The sequence below is a fragment of the Rhinolophus hipposideros genome (assembly GCF_964194185.1).
Source record: "Rhinolophus hipposideros genome assembly, chromosome: 2".
Lineage (NCBI taxonomy): Eukaryota > Metazoa > Chordata > Mammalia > Chiroptera > Rhinolophidae > Rhinolophus > Rhinolophus hipposideros.
The window spans coordinates 75,443,807-75,464,579 of record NC_138048.1 but is presented as its reverse complement, the minus strand read 5'-3'; the positions used below and the strand labels follow the sequence as shown (position 1 = coordinate 75,464,579).

Below are 20,773 nucleotides of genomic sequence, written 5' to 3'. Positions count from 1 at the left end.
CCTCAGTAGGCACCACCTTTAACCAAAAGCTCTTGAAACGCCAAATGGAGCCTCTTTATCAGTTGATATCTCCCAAATAAAGAAGAAAGGGAGCATATTTCAAAATAAAACACCTTAGGTAAAGAGACATGTTTTGGGGAGGTTCATGCTACTAATTTTGCTCTATTTTTTGTTTTAAATACTTGTATTGTGGGCTATTTGTTCAAGTACCAATGTTATGAAGAGTAGATCTGTTTAACCTACTTCTAGCCCTGTCAAATATGGTAACCACTAGCCACATGGCTTTAAATTAATTAAAATAAAATACAATTAAAATTCCTGTTTCTCAGTTGCACTAGCCATCTTATAAGTGCCTGCTAGCCACAAGTGGCAAATGGCTACCTTATTGAACAAGTAAGTACACATATGTAATATTTCTATCATTACAGAAAGTTTTATTGGACCACATTTTTCTACGTTTTTGAAGGACACAGAGTAATCAAGTATTTTAGTTTTTAATTTTAGAACTTTCTTATGGCCTATGGTATGAAAAGTTTTGACCAGAGATTTATTTATTCAGCATCTATTTATTGAGTCAAAATAATTTCCTGACGTTATCTTTGCTGTGAAATGTTCTTGAAGGTTTACAGCTCCTTCTTCCTATTAGAGTGTGTGGCCCAGGGAGGTTACCTGGAAAACTGAAAATCTCCTTGGAAGACTCTCCAAAGAAATCTAATCTTCTAAATCAAAGTTTATTTCATTCCATTTAACCACCTCTTCATGCTGAGGTGTTCCAAATTAACATATTCATATACACCAAAGCACTTTAGACCTTATGGAGAATTTTAGCACAACACTTTCCCTCTGTGTTTTTCAACATTTCTAGGACTGGTTTGTCCGTAAGTGAGCAGGACTTGATAGACTATTCCAGGCCTAAACTTCCTCTGGGATGCTTGCAAAATACCCAAGAACTTTAGGCCTGTAGCACAGCCAGCTCATCAGTAATTCCAAGCCACACAATCCTACTGAATCATTTTGGGGTACCCGTGGTACAGTACTAATTCAACCAATAATTAGGGAATATTCACTGATTATGAAAAGACTAATACTACACTTCCTTTCTACTCTGACTGTTGGAATAGCACATGAAAACAAATATATATTTTTTTCTTTGACCCCCGTCCTCCCACCCTTCCACACACCCCTCGCCCCAACCTTCGGTTTTTAAGCCATTGTTTCTCAGTCTAGTTGTCGGGCCAAATATTTTTTGAATGAAAAATCTCTAATTTTAAGAATTTAAAAATTAGTTAAAAACAGATGTTTTTAAAAGGTTAAAATCTTGACTCTCATACAAATATAGAATGAACAAATGTCAAAGACTTTATTTAGCTCATTAATTGATGAGAACCAGGAAGCTGCTACAACCAATTTATGGGAGAATCCAAAAAAAAAAAAAAAAATCAAATGAATATGTAAACCCATCAAGAAGACTGAAATACATTTCCTTAATAGATACAAAACTGCCCAATATCCACAAAGCAATAATCAATTGCATTCAACCATACATGTACAATGTGCATTTTTATGGACAAGAATTACTTGCATCGCTATCAGATATCTGAGATTTTGAGAGCTGTAATATTGTTCAAAGATAACGTAGGGCCCAAAATCCATAGAGTCAGATAACCTGATGAGTTATGCTTTAGATAATGTATAGGTTTTCATCAAAGACATCTAGTAATTATCCTCGTTCATTTCCAATCTTTCATAATTTTTTCTAGTAAATTAAATATTTACAGTTTACTCTCTGCATAGTTCTGCCCCTTTGATTTATCTGCCCATTTCTTCCTTGTTTGAGAGATACCTGGTGAGCTTTCCTTTTTGCTTCATTCAATAAAACAGGAAAAAAAACATAAAGATGTATTTTATTGAAAAGTGCGAGAGTATGGAAAGGGTCGCAGTGGACTCGATAGCTGGATGGAGAAGCAGAAAAAAGAGATATAGTTTAAGATAAAGAGAGAAAGGATTAAATCATTTACATCATAATTTCATAGATGTTATGATTATAGAATTAAACCTTCTTGTATTTCCTTCCTTATTTGGTTCTGACCACTTGGTTTTAAGATACATCTCAATTTGATAACACATTTTTGGGGAGAAATAAAATTTTAAAAGGAAAAAAATGTACAGTTCTTAAACAAACTAGCACAGTGGAGTATATTTATTCATACCCAAGCATATTATGCAATTAATAATCAAAGTTTAAATCTAAGCCTTCTTATCATTTGTCTGAATCACATTGGCCATCATTAATCATGACACGTTAGTTTTCATAATGCATTTTCTGATCAAAACTTTTTAGGACATTTGTGATTGAAAATGTAATCTTAAGGTATTTCGAAGTATGATTTTGGTGTATTCTCTAAATCTCTATTTGATTATTTGACTAGTCTCCCCCACATCTCTATCTTCCACAGATCTATACAGCTAAGTTTGAAAATTATCAGGATGCTTTTGACAGCTCAGTACCTGAGCAATAGACCTTAAAGCATGCATGGTTCATTCACCTTCTCTTGCTTTCAAAACACTGATTTATTTTGAGAGATTTGGCAAATCCTTTTGTTTTTAACTGTCCTGTTTGGCATTCAACAGAAATTTCTTTTGTATATATCCCAAGTACAAGAGATGTATCTACTTGCACAAATGTATCTACTTGCATGTGGCTTCTATTTTTGGATCCTTTATAAAACATTTGTTTTACAAGAAAATCAGTTAGTTCATTTCTCAAGGGATAAATACTGGCATCACTTATAATAAATTTATATCCTCCTTTCGGTTCTCTTCTTCATAAATGGTCCTTTATGTTTTCAGTGCTGCTATTATATATAGTCCTATTGAGGACAATTCTGGATTCAACTTTGAGCAAAAATTTAATAGCGTTAGGCAGTGCCGATGGAAATAAGTCAACTGAGAGAACAACGATACTAGTAAACAAGGAGCCGAAAGTTCACATTTGTCCAGGTTATGACCCTTAACACAGGAAATGACAACAGTGTCACAACTTCCTGTTTGCTTGAGGACTTGCTGGTTTCTATGGACATTGATTGTATAATTTATTACATTTTCAGATAAGTTAAAATTCAGGGAAACAAGGAACACCATGCATGTTATAATTGAGGAAACTTGCTAAACTACAGATTGCTGAAATATAGATTGTTTCAGAAGGTAATGACTTTTTTTATGTGTGACACATTCTTTGACAAATTTCCCAGGTTCATGGCTGCTGATCTAGGTTAACCCTTTCTCTCAGTAAGTCAGGAAACAAAGGGCTGGAGATTTTGACCTGTTCCAAATTTCAACAAGTGACCTAGTACTAACCAAAGTTAGAACAATGGTTCCCAAACACCTGGTGCTAACACTTGGGGGGGGTGGAGGGAATCACTTTAAAGGACTGTCTTATTTTCATGCTGAAATGTTCATTCTCTTATGTGAATATGAGGCATTCTTTGTGTTATTTATTTATTTATTTTGCCCCCATCACAATGTATTTACCTGGTAAAATAAAAATTTAGCAATATAATATTGGTTCCCTTAATTAAAAATTTTTTTCTAGTCCTGTGTACATGCAAAAATCTGAGTTTAACAGACCAGAGAGCTTTAAGGCAGTGCTTTTTGCATTAGACATTTCTCCTTAGTTATTTGCTATAGCTGTTTTTTATTCATTTATATTTTTGCTAGAGAAAGAAACTTCTTCAGCCATTTTTCTCACCTGCAAAAAAATACCTTTTTTTTTCTCAACTCATAATTAAGAAACGATTTTTTTATTTCAATTAATTGGGTTATCAAAGAAAAACAAGTTGCATTTATGAATAACCAATCTCTATAAATAAGATAAACTACTAGGGAAGTTTTAAAAAAGATTTTCTTTTTTATTGTGCTAGTTTTTAGTTTTGTGATTCCTCATACCTCAGCTATAAGACGATTTTGTTTCAAAGAAGTGTTTTCTAAAGCAGTATACACACATATCATGCCCACAACCTACCCTACCCCTGGCAACAGACGTAGAGATGCAAACAATAATGGTCGTTTGTTTACAACTCAACCACTTCTGCCTTTTCTAGCACAGCAGCACTGTGTACTACTATTCTGGTACGACAGCCTCTTGTTTTTATGTAACAGCATTTTATTCAGTAGTTTGAAAATAATGAATGTACAAAGTAATGCTCTGTGTGAGAGTAACTCATTTTAGAATTCGTTATGATTAATGGTGGGGATTTGGCATTTCGGAGACTAATGTTACTACAGTAACATTTGGGTAGCACCTTTTGTGATTTTTCAAGGTGGTGCACTTGTTTGTTAATGCATCCCATGTCCAGTCATTGCATTATGTCAGTGTTGGTGACAGTGCCACTTTGTCAGGCTGGAAAGATGGTCTCAGACTCAATAAGGAAACACTTTATCAAAAGGAATAAAAAATGGAAATGAGGTACTACCTGTGGACTCAGATTAAATTAGCCTCAAGAATTTAGAAGCAACAACTTCTCTTGCTGTTACTTCTAATGCAACATTCTGGGCCTTCACCCCTCATGCTTCATTAATTCAACAAATATTTATTGGGCACCTACTATGTTAATTCATTAGGTGCTTGTTCTGATTATCTTAAGATTTACGGAGGTGAATGTACTTTAATTTATGCCTTCAGAAAGCCTAGAAAAAGAGATGAGGCATGTACAGAATTATCTGTAATGGAAGCAATGTTATATGCTGTGGTAGAGAGAAAATGTGGGGAAATAAATGTGAGAGAGAGAGAGATAAATGTGCAGAAATTGCTGTTTTAACTGAAGAAACAGGATGGTATTAATGAAGGAAATGGGAGTGGAACAGAACCTTGAGGAGTGGTTGGGATTTGAACATATAGAACCAGGCTGAAGTGTTCCAGGAGAAGAACTAGCAACAGAAGAGGGAAATTCTGGGATATGTATTTCAAAAGGGAGTCTGGCTAGAATTGCAGGATCCATGAAGGAGAGTTGTGGATAGACAGCAATGTTAAATCACAGTTCAGTGGGTTATGTTCTAGACCAAAGATTTTGGGCTTTAGTCTAGAAGCATGAAGGATGTCCTTAGGTTTTATAAATATAAGAATATCTGTTCATAACAGTACATGAAGACAATCCATCTGGAGTCTATGCGTATGTTAGATCAAAAAGGATAGTAACCTGGGGTTCAGAGAATGGCTGATAGCTATTGGTGGAGACCTTGAGAATGCATGAAAGAAAGCACGTCACTGTGGCCATGGCAATGACCATGGGATGATGGGGAGGAGGTGTCAGGTTTGCAGCATGGAATAAGTGTGGACAGTTTATTGAACATAAGGGAAACTGAGATGAAGTTTCATCTTTAAAAAGAAAAAAAAGAACAGGTTTTATTAATAAGACAGAGTACTGTTTGAGCCACCTTGAACTTGAAGTGCTGGCAAGAGTCAAAGACTAAATATCCCAAGAACAATTTGCAATGCATATCAGAAATTTAGATAAAAATAAAGCCAGAGCTAGAATTCTACTTACTTGGGAATAATATGATTGGGATAATAGTTGAAGTATCTTTGTTTTGAGAAAAGTTCACCAGCAGGAGTAAGAAGAACATTCCAGAGTTAAGAGGGCCAGGAATAGATCCATGGAGAACACATACTCTTAGAAGGGAGCAGCGGGAAAGGAAGCCTTCCTCTCTCTCCCGGAAAAAAAAATAGACTCGAAATAATCATCAGAGGCAGCAGAGGTGAAGTGGCCAAGGAACAGGGATGAGGGAGGTAGGATCAGAAATGCTGGACAAGGCTAGCAGAGGTCATTTTGCTTACCCACTGGAAATTTTGCCTTCAAAAGGAGGAAAGATCGCTTAACTATGGATAATATGTGTTTTTCCAGAGCAGAGTTCTTTAAATCTTTACTAAGGAGTTTCCTGAGCTGACCCACTCCCACCACTCACAGCCATGCTACTCCTATATTCGTAGCAGAACCTGAAAGTCAGTGGGCTTCTGCTCACTGCCCTGGGAAGAGCCCCCTTTCACAAACATGGGTGCTCTTTCTAGGAGTCCCCTAGTAGCCTGAAGATGCATTAGTTGTTTGGGTATCTCTTTCCCACAGTGAGGGAACCCTGCCAAGCTGAAGGTCCATGAAGCACTACTTCTTTTTGCCTCTGGTCTGTCTGCTGCAGACCAGAGGTTCCTCACTTGAGACCAGTGAATATCACAGCCAGTAAATACAAAGTTATGTTATCCATGTGCAAATATTTCTGAAGAAATGATTTACCCTTCTGATTCTTATAAGAGTCTCTTTTCTTAAATAGATAAGAACCACTGTAATAGATCATATACTCTTGCACAGTGATGTGGGTTCCTTGAAGATAAGAATCTGTTCTTATACATTTTGGTATTTTTCATGGTACCTCTATCAATCTTGATTGAATGAATGGCTAATGGTGCTACAATAGATGGGCCAAAACAATAATAAAACACTCATTTTGGCTCTATAGCCTCTTGTTTGACTTAGCAAATATACACAATTAGGAAACATATTTTCTAATAATAACTAGTATATCTTGTAGTTTAAAATGAGTGCTTCACACACAGGATCTCATTTATTTCTTTATTGTTATCCAGAGTAGGGATTATTATCTTTATTTCATGAATGAGAAAGCTAAGACAGAGAAGGCATGTGACTTGCCAAAGGTCAAACATATGTTTGCTATTATTCTCTTAAGATACATTCATTTGTAAATAAAAATGCCTATGAACGTAATAGATGTGACCTTGTTTTCTGGAATTCTTATTGGTTGTTAGTAAGTTGAGTTTTGTTTTATCTAAATGAAATATATTTATTAGCCTGAAATTTGATACTCATGTTAAGTGCAGTGGTTTCCAAATAGCTGTGTTATAACGTGACAGACACTATCACACAGTGACGTTCATTTCTTGGTCTTATACTAGATAACATTAAAGGAAAGTTAGGAGGTCCAGATTTGAGTCTTTACAGAATAGAAGGCAAGATGGCACATCTGATAGCAATATAACGTTGTGAGTAAGAGCTTGGGCTTTTGGATCTTACTTGGATTTCAAAGTTCCCCTAAACAGCATTACATTCTAAGTATCAAATACCGGATGTGTTTTAAGTTCTCTTTCTACTTAGAAGGAAGAATACCTACTAAATTTCCATCTGAATCTAAAAAGAGAAAAATTCATCTATTCTATTTTCCCCTTTTCCTGGAGTTGTCTCAGGTAGAAAAGGAGGAGAAGATGCCACCGCAGCCTCCCATCCATGGCACACTAGCAGGGCAGCTGTGTTCTCTTGGCACCTGCCTTCTGTCCCAAGGCTGCTGTCCCACTGTGACGTGCAGGTCACGTGCTGTTCTACAGCAGTGCACTTGATCTCCCATCAGCAGGCACCTCTTGCTTCCTCACAGAGCAAGTTGTGAGTGTCCATATTTACACAAAGCTGACCTCACCTTCCTACTCACACGAGTAATATTTAAAACTTAAAGCAACAAGGGGAGGGGAGCAGAAACTTGGAATTTCTCAGTCAAAAAAAAAAACTGATACCGAAAACTGAACCCTAAAATGTGAATGACTTATAAAATGACCAGGCAGTTCTTTGAAATTGGAATTAAAAATATTACAGGACTCATTAGGAAGCTCTGACTCAAAAACCTGTTGGAAACACACTACTCTTAAGTTAAATGTGTATGCATTCTGTTCACTGAGTAATGGGGGCTGTTAATGTTCTATACTAATTAAAATACAATTTTCCAAAGGTGTTGGCTCAACATCACTTTGTATGTTGCTTTAATGATTTTTTAAAAAAATATCAAGGACAAGTAAGCTGCTTAATTGGTTAAATACACAGTTTAGCTTTCAGATGACAAAGTATAAGGATATTAAGGAAAGAGGGTATCGTATCCCCAGTGTGTTTGTGCCAGTAAGGCTGTTTGTCAGAGAGACAAGGCTTTTGGAACCCTGGTGTGCCGAGAGGCAGAAATATTATTCAGAGATATCTGGACACTGACACTGTTTTCTCTTCCCAAGAGAAAATGGTCCAAGAACCAGATGAGCTTGATATTTGGACATATTCATTTAAGCAGAATCACCAGTTTGCTGGTATAAGCTGACATGGTAGCATAGTCCTACATACAGAAGGACATATTTAGAAGGTTCATTTCTGCTCAGAGATTGTTACTGGGAGTAGCAGCCTCCTAGGGAACCAATGTGTAAGAGAAAACCACACAAGGATGAGCTGAATCTGCTTTATCTCGGGGTTACCACTTCCTGTAGTTTCTGCAGCCTGCGCTGAATAAACTGGGGCTCATGGTAGGTATGTGTCTGGTATTTCCCACTAGTTGGTAGCCCAGATGCATGATGCATTAATGTAATAAGTTGTAGTAATGTGGCATTTTCAAATGCCTAACTTCACTAGTTCATCTTAAACCCTATAAATATAAATAGCTGTCATGAACCTATATAGTTTAGTATAAGATAGAGTGAACTGTTTCAAAATCCTGACAGAAACACATATAGTGAGGCTGAGAAAAATTGATAGATTAACCTCAACAAACGTAATCTACAATTTACTTACTACACACACACACACACACACACACACACACACACACTTAACCCCATGAAGGTGGGCACCCGGGCTATCTTATTCCTGGGAGTAATCTCAGAAGTTATGAATATTGTTTGTTCATTTGACTATTAGTTGGCTTTTAAAAAATCGGACTTTCCAATGTATCATTTATTAGGGATTTTGTTGCAGAGATTAACACTGTATATGTTTAAAAGCTTTGGGGTTACTTTACAACTTTTGAAGTAATAATTCATATACACACACACACACAAACACACGTTTGTGTGTGTGTGTGTGTATCTACATATATCGATATACATATGAATGTATATACATATGTGTATATAAATATATACGCATACACACACACACACACACACACACACACACACGGTGCCCAAAAAAATCTATACACATTTTAAGAAAGGAAAAAACTGTTCATTGTAATACTCAATGTATACCGATAACAAAAGATGAATACAAGTCACGTTTGACTTCTGCAATTACAAGACGTGCTCAAAGGGGTTACCATCAGTATAATTTTAATACAGTTTTTTCCTTTCTTAAAATGTGTATGCATTGTTTTGGCACTCTGCATATATATTTTACCTCTCACTCCATTTTTCTGAAATAATTAATAATCATTACGTAAATTATTGTTTTTCAGGCTTGAAACTATTCCAACATGGCTTTCTTTGGACTCTTCTCTTTGCTGGTTCTGCAAAGTTTGGCTTTAGGAGCCGCATTCCCTGATGAAACCATTGCTGAGTTCTCAGTGAATATGTATAACCATCTTCGAGACACTGGGGAAGATGAAAATATTCTTTTCTCTCCATTGAGTGTCACCCTTGCAATGGGAGTGCTGGAACTTGGGGCCCAAGGATCTACCCTGAAAGAAATCCGTCATTCAATGGGATATGACAGACTGAAAAATGGTAAGTGTCTTAGGTTTGATTTCTCAAGAAGATTTGACTTTCACTTTCAATTCAGTTATATTGTCTTATGTCAGAGGCAGCAGTTTTTATACAGGGTAAGAAAGTGATCTCATTGAAATGGTATGTCTTGGAGAAGCATTAGAAAACCCCAGAAAGGTGTTAATTCCTGGTTCCATCTCTGGCTGAGTTCACCTAAGAAAACTATATATTTTAGTATTATTATTTAAGTAAACCTTACTGTGATAAAAAAAAAGCAAACATTGTTCTTGCTCTGATGGAGTTTTTAGTCTAGAGTGAGAGACAAACACTAATCAGTCATCACATACATAAATGAAAAATTACAACTGCAACGAGTATTATAATGAAAAGCAACATGATTCTCTAAGAATATCAGAATTTTTTTTGCTTAAAGTCAACTGTGTCTTCACTGTTTAAATAGCATTAAAGATTTTTTTTAATGTTGTGTTGTTATCAAAATTATATGTACAAGTTGTACTTATATTGGAGAAAATTTCTAACCAAAAGATATTTTGTAATCATTTTGACATGATATAAGATTTCTACTTTAATGATTCAAATATACATGTGAATTAACTCTAAAAGTTAAGAAGTAAAACAATTTCTAATGGATTTTCTAGTTATAAGTTAACAATTGTCTAGTAAAAGTAAATTTAAAGGGTAGATTTGATTTTTAATCGTGATAATTAAATTAAATTTTTATTCCTGATAAACATAAAATGAGACTAATTGAATGAAAGTAACCTAAGTACTTTGAGAGAAAACAACCCCCAAATCTTTATAGATTTTACCAAAATATTGACTAAAATGAAAAATAATTAGTTGATAACACTAAGTTGGAAACAAGTTAATTTTAACGTCTAGCAACAGCACAAATATTGGAACCTCCTTACCAGGTCACTGTGGAAAATGAGCCAGTTCTTTTCCCTTGGGCCTCTGTTTTATTCACGCCCCCTCCCTTGTGGTTTTACTGCTCCTCCACTTTCCTAGATCTTTCACTGTGATTGTTACACTAATAAACTTATCCTTTGGCATTTTGCAGGTGAAGAATTTTCTTTTTTGAAGGATTTTTCTAATATGGTAACTGCTGAAGAGAGCCAGTATGTGATGAAAATTGCCAATTCCCTTTTTGTGCAAAATGGATTTCATGTCAATGATGAGTTTTTGCAAATGATGAAAAAATACTTTCGTGGAGAAGTAAATCATGTGGACTTCAGTCAAAATATTGCTGTGGCCAACCACATCAATAAGTGGGTGGAGAATAACACAAATAGTATGTCATTTGGTTCCTTTCTTTCTCAAATAGCTTAGGTTTAACTCTCTCTTACTACTGAAATTATTTGTCCCCACATTCCTTTAGCATTTTGAATGTCAGATAGCATTTAATTGAGCATTTAATAACTATTTTGTATATAACAGTCTTTTTAGAAGCACTGTTTGTGAATAAACATTTGATAAGGCAGTTAAGTCAGGATGCATAGAATTTTGGCACTGATAAACTAATCTGAAATCTGTGCTTTTGAATTAGTGGGTTTCTTCTGTATAATAATCTGAGCTACTATATGAAATTTTGCTTGAACTATTTAATAAATTAGATCTAATTAGAATGGCAGTCGGTGGCTCTCATCATTAAAATAGAATAAGAGAGAGTTAAAATCATATTTTAAAAATATTTGTTGGCTTTTATTTTTTTTATTAAATTTGTTGCAGTGACATTGGTTAGTAAAATTATATAGGTTTCACGTGTACAATTCTATAGTATGTCATTTATATATTGCATTGTGTGTTCACCACCTGAAGTCAAATCTCCTTTGTCACCATATATCTGACAGCTTTTACCCTCTTCTCTCTCCCCACACTCCTTACCCTCTGGTAACCACTAAACTGTTTTCTGTGTCTATGAGTTTTCATTTGTTTGTTTCTTTCTTTTTCATTTGTTGCTTTCAGCTTTATATTCCACATATAAGTGAAATCATATGGTTCTCAACTTTTTGTCTGACTTATTTTGCTTAGCATTATAACCTCAAGATACATCCGTGCTGTCACAAATGGTAGTATAATAAAATAACCATCTTTTCTTATGGCTGAGTAATATCTCATTGTATATATGTGCCACATCTTCTTTATCCATCATCTATCAAAGGACACTCTGGTTCTTTTTATGTCTTGGCCACTGTGAATAATGTTGCAATAAACATAGGGACACATACATTTTTTTACAGATAAATGTTTTCAAATTTTGGGGGTAGATACTCAGAAGAGGGATTCCTAAGACATAGCTAACTCTGTTCTTAATTTTTTAAGGAACCTCCATACTGTTTTCCATGATGACTGTACCTGTTTACATACCCACCAGCAATGTATGAGGATTCCTTCCCACTACCCCACAACCTATCTAACACCTGTTATTACTTGTCTTATTGATGGTAGCCATTCTAACAGGTGTGAGGTAGTATCTCATTGTGGTTTTAATTTGCATTTCCTAATAGCTAGTGAGTTGAGCATCTTTTCATGTATCTGTTGGCTATTTGTGTATGTCTTCTAGAAAGAGGTGTTTGTTCACGTACTCTGCCCATTTTTTAAATTGGATTATTTGTTTTTTTGTTATCGAGTTTTATGAGTTCTTTATATATTTTGAATATTAGCCCCTTATCTGTGGTGTTGTTTACAAATCCCCCCCCCATTTGGTTGGTGTCCTCTCTATTTTGTTCATGGTTTCTTTTGCTGTGCAGAAGCTTTTTAATTTGATGTAGTTCCATTCATTTATTTTTGTTTCTACTTCCCTTGCCTTTGAGGTCAAATTCATAAAATTCTTTCTAAGACTAAGGTCCGTAAGTCTAGTACCTATGTTTTCTTTTGTGCAATTTATTGTTTCAGGTCTTACATTTATATCTTTGATCCATTTGGAGTGCATTTTGATGTATTTACAAGCCGTGTAATTTTATTCTTTTGCATGGTTTTCAACCACCGAACTAGATTGGTACTCAAAAGTTTGAATAGGATTTCTTTAATAAAGAGTAGCTCATTTTAAGCCTAATTCAGTGGAGAGAAATTAGAAAGATGCATTAATTTAAAATTTTATTTCTAACTCATATGTTGTAAATGTATTTCATTTTTCCAAATGTTTCATATTTTGTCATTTTACTTTCCAATTTTACCATGAAAATAATTGAAATTAGAATCTAAAAAATAAGACTAAATTGAAAGTAGGTAGATTACTACAGATGCTCATTAAATTAATTCATATTTTCAAATTCCTCAAATAATGTTAATCTAATAAATCTATGAGACTACTTCCCACTGTGATCACTTTCACTAAGACCACTTTTTCAACTCTGAGATTGAAATGTAGGATAAAAGAAACATACACTTGATGTTTTTAACATTCAAAGAATGAATCAAGAGTAATAATCTACCTGGCATAGACTGAATTATTAAAAACTGTTTCCAAACTCTTTTAAACACTTAATAATCAACAAAGACCCAGTGTCTTTAAGAATCGATTTAGAAAGGAACATTTCAAAGGATAGAAAATAAGGCATCATGAGTTAAATTAGCTGTCACTCATCTGTGTCCACCGAGTCAAAAGTACCTGTTATATTTGGCAGAAAGCTATACAATATACATGGAGGAAATTGTAAATGGGATGACATTTTAATCATGTACATTGCTTAAAAGTTAACTTAGAAACATTTATTGAGTGCTTACTCTATGTCAAAATTGTATATAATTGTGTGTAACTTTTTCTTTGAAAATAAGGTATTTTTAATTTTTATTGCAAATTTGATAATGGTACACAGTTTTTCTGGATTGCTCTATCTGATGGTCCCCTTTCACCTTTCTATTTAATATGAATTTTCATCCATTTATTTATTTATTTTTTGAATAGGTTTGTTCAAAGACTTGGTATCCCCAAGAGATTTCGATGCCGTCACTCATCTGGCCCTCATCAATGCTGTCTATTTCAAGGGAAACTGGAAGTCCCAATTTAGACCTGAAAATACTAGAACCTTTTCCTTCACTAAAGATGATGAAAGTGAAGTCCAAATTCCAATGATGTATCAACAAGGAGAATTTTATTATGGTAAGATATTTTGGCTTTCATTTTTCTCTTCTTGTGGTGTATCAATAAATTTCTAAAAAAGAACGTTAAATATCCATTACTTAAATTTCTTGTCAATCTAGTTTGGGCTACAATTCAATTTCCTTGGCTCCATTTTCAAAAGTCTCTAATTAGATCCTGAGTGAGTATTATATGCATTGACAGCTTTCCAATCTGTTTTTTTTAATTTATAAATTTGATCACACCAGCAGAGTGACTTTATTCACATGGAAATGCATGACCTTGTGTAAGAATGTTGGCTACGAAAAGCCATTGGCTTTGGGATGTTTTTTAGTGAACTATATGTTGCACCCAGCTCTTGACTTGGGCTTCTCACAACTTTTTAAATTACAAGCATCCCTTTAAAATTTTGCTTTCACACTTGTGTATGTATGGTCAGGCATAATTATTCATTCATAGTTTCACTTACTGAGGATCTATGATTTGTGATACAACTCAATATTCTTGGAATTATTATCAAAGATGATTCATTGGACTTTTCAAGTTTCTGGTGTTAATCCTTCCTACACACCATATTGAACTGCAATAGTTTGTTGTCAGAAGCAGAAATATAATTATAAACTAAATATATGTTAGAACTAATAGCTTGTTCTATTTTTTTAAAAAAATTGTAAAATTAAAAGATGATAGTCATAGTTAATCAATTTAACAGTTAAAATAAAGGAAAATTACCCATTATTTGAGAACATCTAAAGGCCCTAGATCAATTATATGAAAATATTCATGCCAAAAGCATTCCATTTTGTTTTGAATGGGGGAAATTAGAAAGTAGTGGCAGGACCATTTGTTTTAAAGACTTCTTTATTTATATTTTATGAAGGCCTACTCAATTGAGCTAAGTTCATAGAACACAAAGCCAATGATCTAATTTACCTAAGTACCTAATTTGAAGGTCATAATCACCACAAATACACTAGATAGCTACTGTGGAATGCAATAGATTTCATTTTGGCTGTGCTGCCTTTGCCACAAAGCTTTTAGCTGTGGTATTAATAAAATACTAGGTATTACGTGGTCAATTTTTCTCTTCTCAGAAATCAGGTGGATATTACTAAATGTGACATAACCAACTTGGATCCAGGGCTATATTTTTCTAACCAGAACTTTTCATTGTTTCTAATAATAGCTCTTAAATCTATATTCATTTGAAGTATTATTTAAAAATAAAAAGTAAGTCTAGAGAACATGTTGTGACAAATGTGAAATAATTCTGGGGATTCTAAAATAAAATAAATTCTGCAGAGCTGAGGACTCACTTAAATTTCAAGGTCTATTTTTAAATAAACCCTCTTTTTATCAGATGCCTACATTTCTTATATCCTATTCACTATTTTGAAAAAAAAGTTATAACAACTTTAAACCTTTTATTTCAGCTTTGTAATGAGCTTTTTTGTCACGTTTCTTTTCTTTTTAGGGGAATTTAGTGATGGCTCCAATGAAGCTGGGGGTATCTACCAAGTCCTCGAAATACCATATGAGGGAGATGAGATAAGTATGATGCTGATATTGTCCAGACAGGAAGTTCCACTGGCCACCCTGGAGCCATTGGTCAAAGCACAGCTGATTGAAGAATGGGCAAACTCTGTGAAGAAGCAAAAAGTGGAAGTGTACCTGCCCAGGTGAGAGTCTCCTGTTGTGACTCCCTCGGATACCATGGGGGGGAGGGGTTTCAATGAAGGTTCTGACCCCCAAAATATTTTGCCACTACTTTTGAATTTTAAGTCTTGTGCTACTTTCCTCTTCCTTCTGCTCCTCTTCCTCTTTTCTTTCCTCCTCCTCCTCCTCCTCCTCCTCCTCCTCCTCCTCCTCCTCCTCCTTCTCCTCCTCTCCTTCTCCTTCTTTTTCTTCTCCTTTTTAAAAAGTATTCTTTCACACTCATGCAGTCCTGCCCAGAGACACAGGCTCTCTTGGTGCATTCAGTACTATTTAACAAGACCTAGTTTCATCTATGAGTCAGTATTCTTAGCTTCATTTTAGAAGATTTTCCAATAGATTGTCTCTTAGTATCATTTCCATTGAGAGTCTTCTGTAATTCATTAATATTTAAAGCTGATGGTATCTGGAAAAATCATCTCTGACATTGTTGAGAAAAGTGCAAGCAAATCACTGTGCTAGGTGCAGAGATGCAACCCTAAAAAAGCAAGAAGAAGCTTAACATCTCCCTGTGGCTGAAAGAATAAAATCCCTGCAGGGCTTGATGCTATCATTCTCTTCCTCATCCCTACCTCTGGCCACTCAGTACATCAAACATTTTGTAATATGTGCTGTCTGTGTGCTTGTAGTTATGCCAAAGACACCATGCTGTTTTCATGCCCCTGGCTCTCTATGTATGTATTTTTGCATTGGCCTAAAATGTCCTCCTCACATTGCTTTGCCAGATTTATTTACTTAGCCTGCAGAGTGCAGCTCTGGCTCTTCTAGGAAGCCTTCCATGGAACCCCTGATGGAGCAGGTGACCCTCACTTTGGCCTCACTTATGCACCTCACTGTCATGACAATGCATTTATGTTATGACTCTATAATGAAATTACCCTTTTGTGAGTCTTGCTTTTCTTTCAGTGTAGAGTCAGATCTCTCCCCCATAATGGAGGCACAATAAATGTTTGCAAAACCAAAGCCAACTGAAGATATTTATTCTGTCCTTGAATACCTTAAAACTTTGTAAGGGAGCTAGAACAGTAAACACAAACAAGTTTATAAACATAGTGTGTAAATTCTGGACTAGAAAACAATACACACACACAAACAACAGATAAACATATATGTATGTGCATGCGGAAATACAGTTCTAACTCATTCCATATTAGGAAAATTATACAAAGAAGATTAATTAATATGAACATTGAAAGGTGATAAATAGGACATTTAGTATTAAAATTGAATTATTGAAAACTCATTCATATTTATTCTAATGTTAGAAATTGTCATTTAAAAGATACATCTTATATAAATGCCGTTTTTTCCAAAAAATACTTAGTTGATGTTTGCTTATGTTAATGGAAATCTATTCAGCACTGTAGACATTTTGGCTTGAAATATATATACATGTATGTTAGTGTTACGTATCCATAATATATAACTATACATAATATATAGCTATACGTTTCTTAGTCTACATATAAAAATTAAGATAATCATACTATAAATTGTTTGTTTATGTTTTGTGGGATTTTTTGGCTAAAATATTAAGCTTGCATAACTTTCCATTAGAATATATTTATGTAGAAAGAGTCCACTATACGTCTATTCTCAAGGAGAGGTAGTCAATAAATATCTAACAAACATGAGTAAACCAAGTTTTTTTTTTCTTTTTAATATATAATTGACATCTGCATGCTTATTATGTAAACAATGTCTCTTAACTTTAAAAGAATTTACTTTTAAACTTAATAATTAAATTTAAATAACTCAATCAGATCTAAACTCTCACCCAGAGACTTTTTATCATTAATTTTGTATTTTCCTTGCATTTTACAATGAATTCCTTTTGATAGTATGAGAAATTCAGCAGTGTTAATGCTTCCCTTCTTAAATTTTATGTATTAAGAGCTGCATCTCCAAATGCTTCAATTCTGTGAAGATTCAAAGTTTTTAGCAGTGTTTTAACAGAATTCTAAATGAATGCTTAATAAGTATCACATATTCTATTTCAACCATATTCACTAGAAAATGTGGCCTCCAGGTCCTGTCCACTGAGAAACTGAATATAGCAGCAGAAGAAAATTATTTTTTCATATTCTACGAGATACTCTTCAATTATGAAATAGCTTAGCTTGCTTGCTTATATTAATGCCTGTTACTATACTAGGCACAATTAATTACCATGTAGCCAGTTCTCTAGGACTTCTATGAAATCTCCCCCTGCATGGCTAATGCATAGAGAGGGAGGCTGAGAACTGGAAAAGATAAATTTGGTTTCCCTTTTAAAGAGATTGACTGACTGTTTTTAAATATTTACATGCCAGTGATAATCAAAAAGAAACTATCCACCTCCTCCATTTTACAGCATTAGGAATGTTCAACGAGGGTAATGATTTATATGACCCAATTTTAGCAAAGGTAAAAATGGTCTAATAGCTGTGTTCTAGGTTTACTGAAGTATCTGTCTTAAATGGTTTGTATAGTTTTATTCATAAGGAGATTATTACCTGAAAATGCAACTTTGCATTTTTGTACTTTGACCAGTTCCTGTCCTGCTGACAGGTACTTTTACTTTCTATTATACTAGATTTTATACAAATAGCTTTAAAATGTTTTCTTAAGATGTGTAGGGTATATTTGTGGGGGGGAGGGGAGTCAATGATTTGTATTTTTGTTATTTTTTTTCCCTTCTGAACAACAAATTCTATAGGACTCAGAAGCTGAATTGAAATTGTATTTTAATCCAAAATACAATAATCTATTCAGGAGAGAGTTAGATTGCTATACCTATATGGTATCACCAAATCCAGTGAAATACTACAAGGTTTATTCATAGTCACACATCTCTAAGACTTAAATGAGATTGTCAGGTATTCTTCCAATTTATCCATGATAGCAAAAAGGGATCAAATATATGGTGATAGAAGAAGAACTGACTCTTGGGGGTGAACACACAATGTGATATACAGATGATGCATTACAGAATTGTATACCTGAAACCTATGTAACTTTACTAATAATTGTCACCCAATAAACTTTAAAAAATAAGAAAGAAAGAAAGAAAGAAAGAAAGAAAGAAAGAAAGAAAGAAAGAAAGAAAGAAAGAAAGAAAGAAAGAAAGAAAGGAAAAGGAAGAAAGAAAGAAAAGAAGTTTGGCTAATATATAAAATATATACAATCTAAAAAGCACTTCAGAATAATGGTTAGCAAAGAGTAAGCATCATATAAGTATTATCTATTATTGCTATTATTGTTTATTTTTTAATGTGCATTTTAAGTCCTAGTATTTATCTTGTGTTAATCTGTGGGTAGTTTTATGTATACTTTTTTCTAAGTAGGATTTTTAAAAATCTGCTTCTAATGAACATTATACTCCTCATCGTATTCTCTGGCATTTCAGTCTTTACTGATACAGCTTAAGTATAACAAGAGTTTTCTAAAATCAAAATCAAATATCTTAATACTTGGAAGGCAGAGGTACCTGGCTGTAGTAGTACCTTTCATTTGGATTTTTGTTGTCTCAGATTTGCCATTTGTGATCAGTGCTAGAAATCAAAGGATGTAAAGTCATTCTCTATTTTGTAACCAGGAATTACATTGTTATTTTGAAATGATTGTCTATTAATAAAGTACTTTGGTTTCATGTTTGCAAAAAAAAAAAAAATACATAAGCCACCAGATTTTGGTCTTTAACATCTACAAAGGGTTTGCTTAATTGCTTATAAATTTATAAATTTCCTTAAGGGTAATATATATATATATATATATATATATATATATATATATATATATATATATATATATATATATATATATATATATATTTGTTCTTTTCTCACCTTTTGCTCTCCATATGTATCTACTCAGTTTCCAATGCTTCTTCCTTCTGCATACCTCTTCAACTTATTCAGATAAAAAGTTGCAAATACACAACTACATTGTATGTCTTTGTAAAAGCAGGCATGCCTTTTGGTTTTGAAAAGCAATTTTGTAGACTTTTGTTTCTAAATTCACTAGCTGAAGTATAAAATCTGCCTATAGTTTGTTTTTTTTTAAATAAACCATTGTCAGAATTACAGTGATTAGTACTGGGGGGCTTTGCAGTTAGAAAAACCAATTCTATCACTTCCTAGCTGTGTGACTAGGGCAAGTTGCTTAGCTTTGTTGAACTTTAGTTTGTTCTTTTGTGGAATAGAAATAATACCTATCTCATAGGATTGTGTGAGATTGTCATACAGATTATTGAATGAATAAGGTACTATTCATAAAAGGACATGCATAGTGCCTGGGACATAGAAAGCACTTAGTATATGCTTAGTATATGGGACATAATGATTATTTATATCAGTATTATTCTATATTAAGAGGAAAGAGATAGTAATGGATAATAGCTATTTTTAAATAGTTTGACAAAGAAAAAAGACAAGGAATGGATAAGTGGAAATTGTTTACATCGTGTCTTCAACTTAGAACAAACACTATCATGACACCAACATTTTATTTCACTTCAACCTATATGCTTTGTCTTAGGCCAGATACTACAAATATTAAAATGAAAAAGATGCTAGAGTTGACTAATTTACAGTTAAAGTAGCAGGAAAGAATTCAGCTATTTACTTAAATTACTCCACTACTAGTAAAATGCAAATTTACAACACTTTAACATCTATAATAATGTGAATATTATACATAAATGCAATAGAATAAGTATTATTGACAGTATCTGCCATTTATTGCATGCCTGCTATATGCCAGGACCATCCTAAGACTTTCAGAAGCTTTATTTAATTCCCTTAACAATATTATGAAGTGGATATTATTGTTATTGCCATTTTACATATGCTAAAACTAAGGCTCAGAAATGAAGGAACATGCCCAAGTTCAATCTGGGTAAGTTACCATCTTCGCCTAAACAACCAGCCTCAGAAGTGTGAAACAAACCAAATTGTTTTAAGAGGTAAAAAGAATCCCCTACTGATATCTTCCCTTAAGTTTCTATTTTAGGAGAATTAGGACATACATCGTATGACCTGACCCATATCCCTGTATGACCTTTCTGCCCCTAAGTTTCTTCTTCTATTAACTGAGGATAATTATAATACTTACCTCAAAGGGCTCTGATGTTTTTTTAAATTAATCTGTTTTTCCTACTCTTGGAACAGTTTCTAGTATATCATAAGCTCCATATTAGTGACTAAAAGATAAATTAAGCACAATAGTAACAGAGCGCGCGCGCGCGCACACATACACACACACACAACACCTTAATAAAGCCATCAAATGTACTCTCCAAGACATTCCATACTTTTCTCTCATCCCCTTTTTCTACTTTCACAATCAATATCTGCTTTTTATAGAAAATAAATATTAAGTCCATGTTAAAGTGTAGGACATAGTTAAAATTTAGTACTTAGTTTAATATGTTTACTATACACTTATTCCACTGTTGGTCATATTTTTCT

At 33.9% G+C, this 20,773-nt stretch overlaps 1 protein-coding gene across 2 annotated transcripts in view; it reads left to right on the top strand.

The window, feature by feature from the left end:
• Positions 1-20,773, top strand: part of SERPINI1 (serpin family I member 1) — a 69,358-nt gene that overhangs the window by 32,425 nt on the left and 16,160 nt on the right. For both annotated transcript variants that reach the window (XM_081029049.1, XM_081029048.1), the window contains exons 2-5: positions 9,262-9,529; positions 10,590-10,820; positions 13,437-13,631; positions 15,085-15,289. In XM_081029049.1, coding sequence (XP_080885175.1) covers positions 9,280-9,529; positions 10,590-10,820; positions 13,437-13,631; positions 15,085-15,289 — 881 coding nt within the window. In that variant the 5' untranslated portion in view covers positions 9,262-9,279. The remainder of the gene's footprint in view (positions 1-9,261; positions 9,530-10,589; positions 10,821-13,436; positions 13,632-15,084; positions 15,290-20,773) is intronic.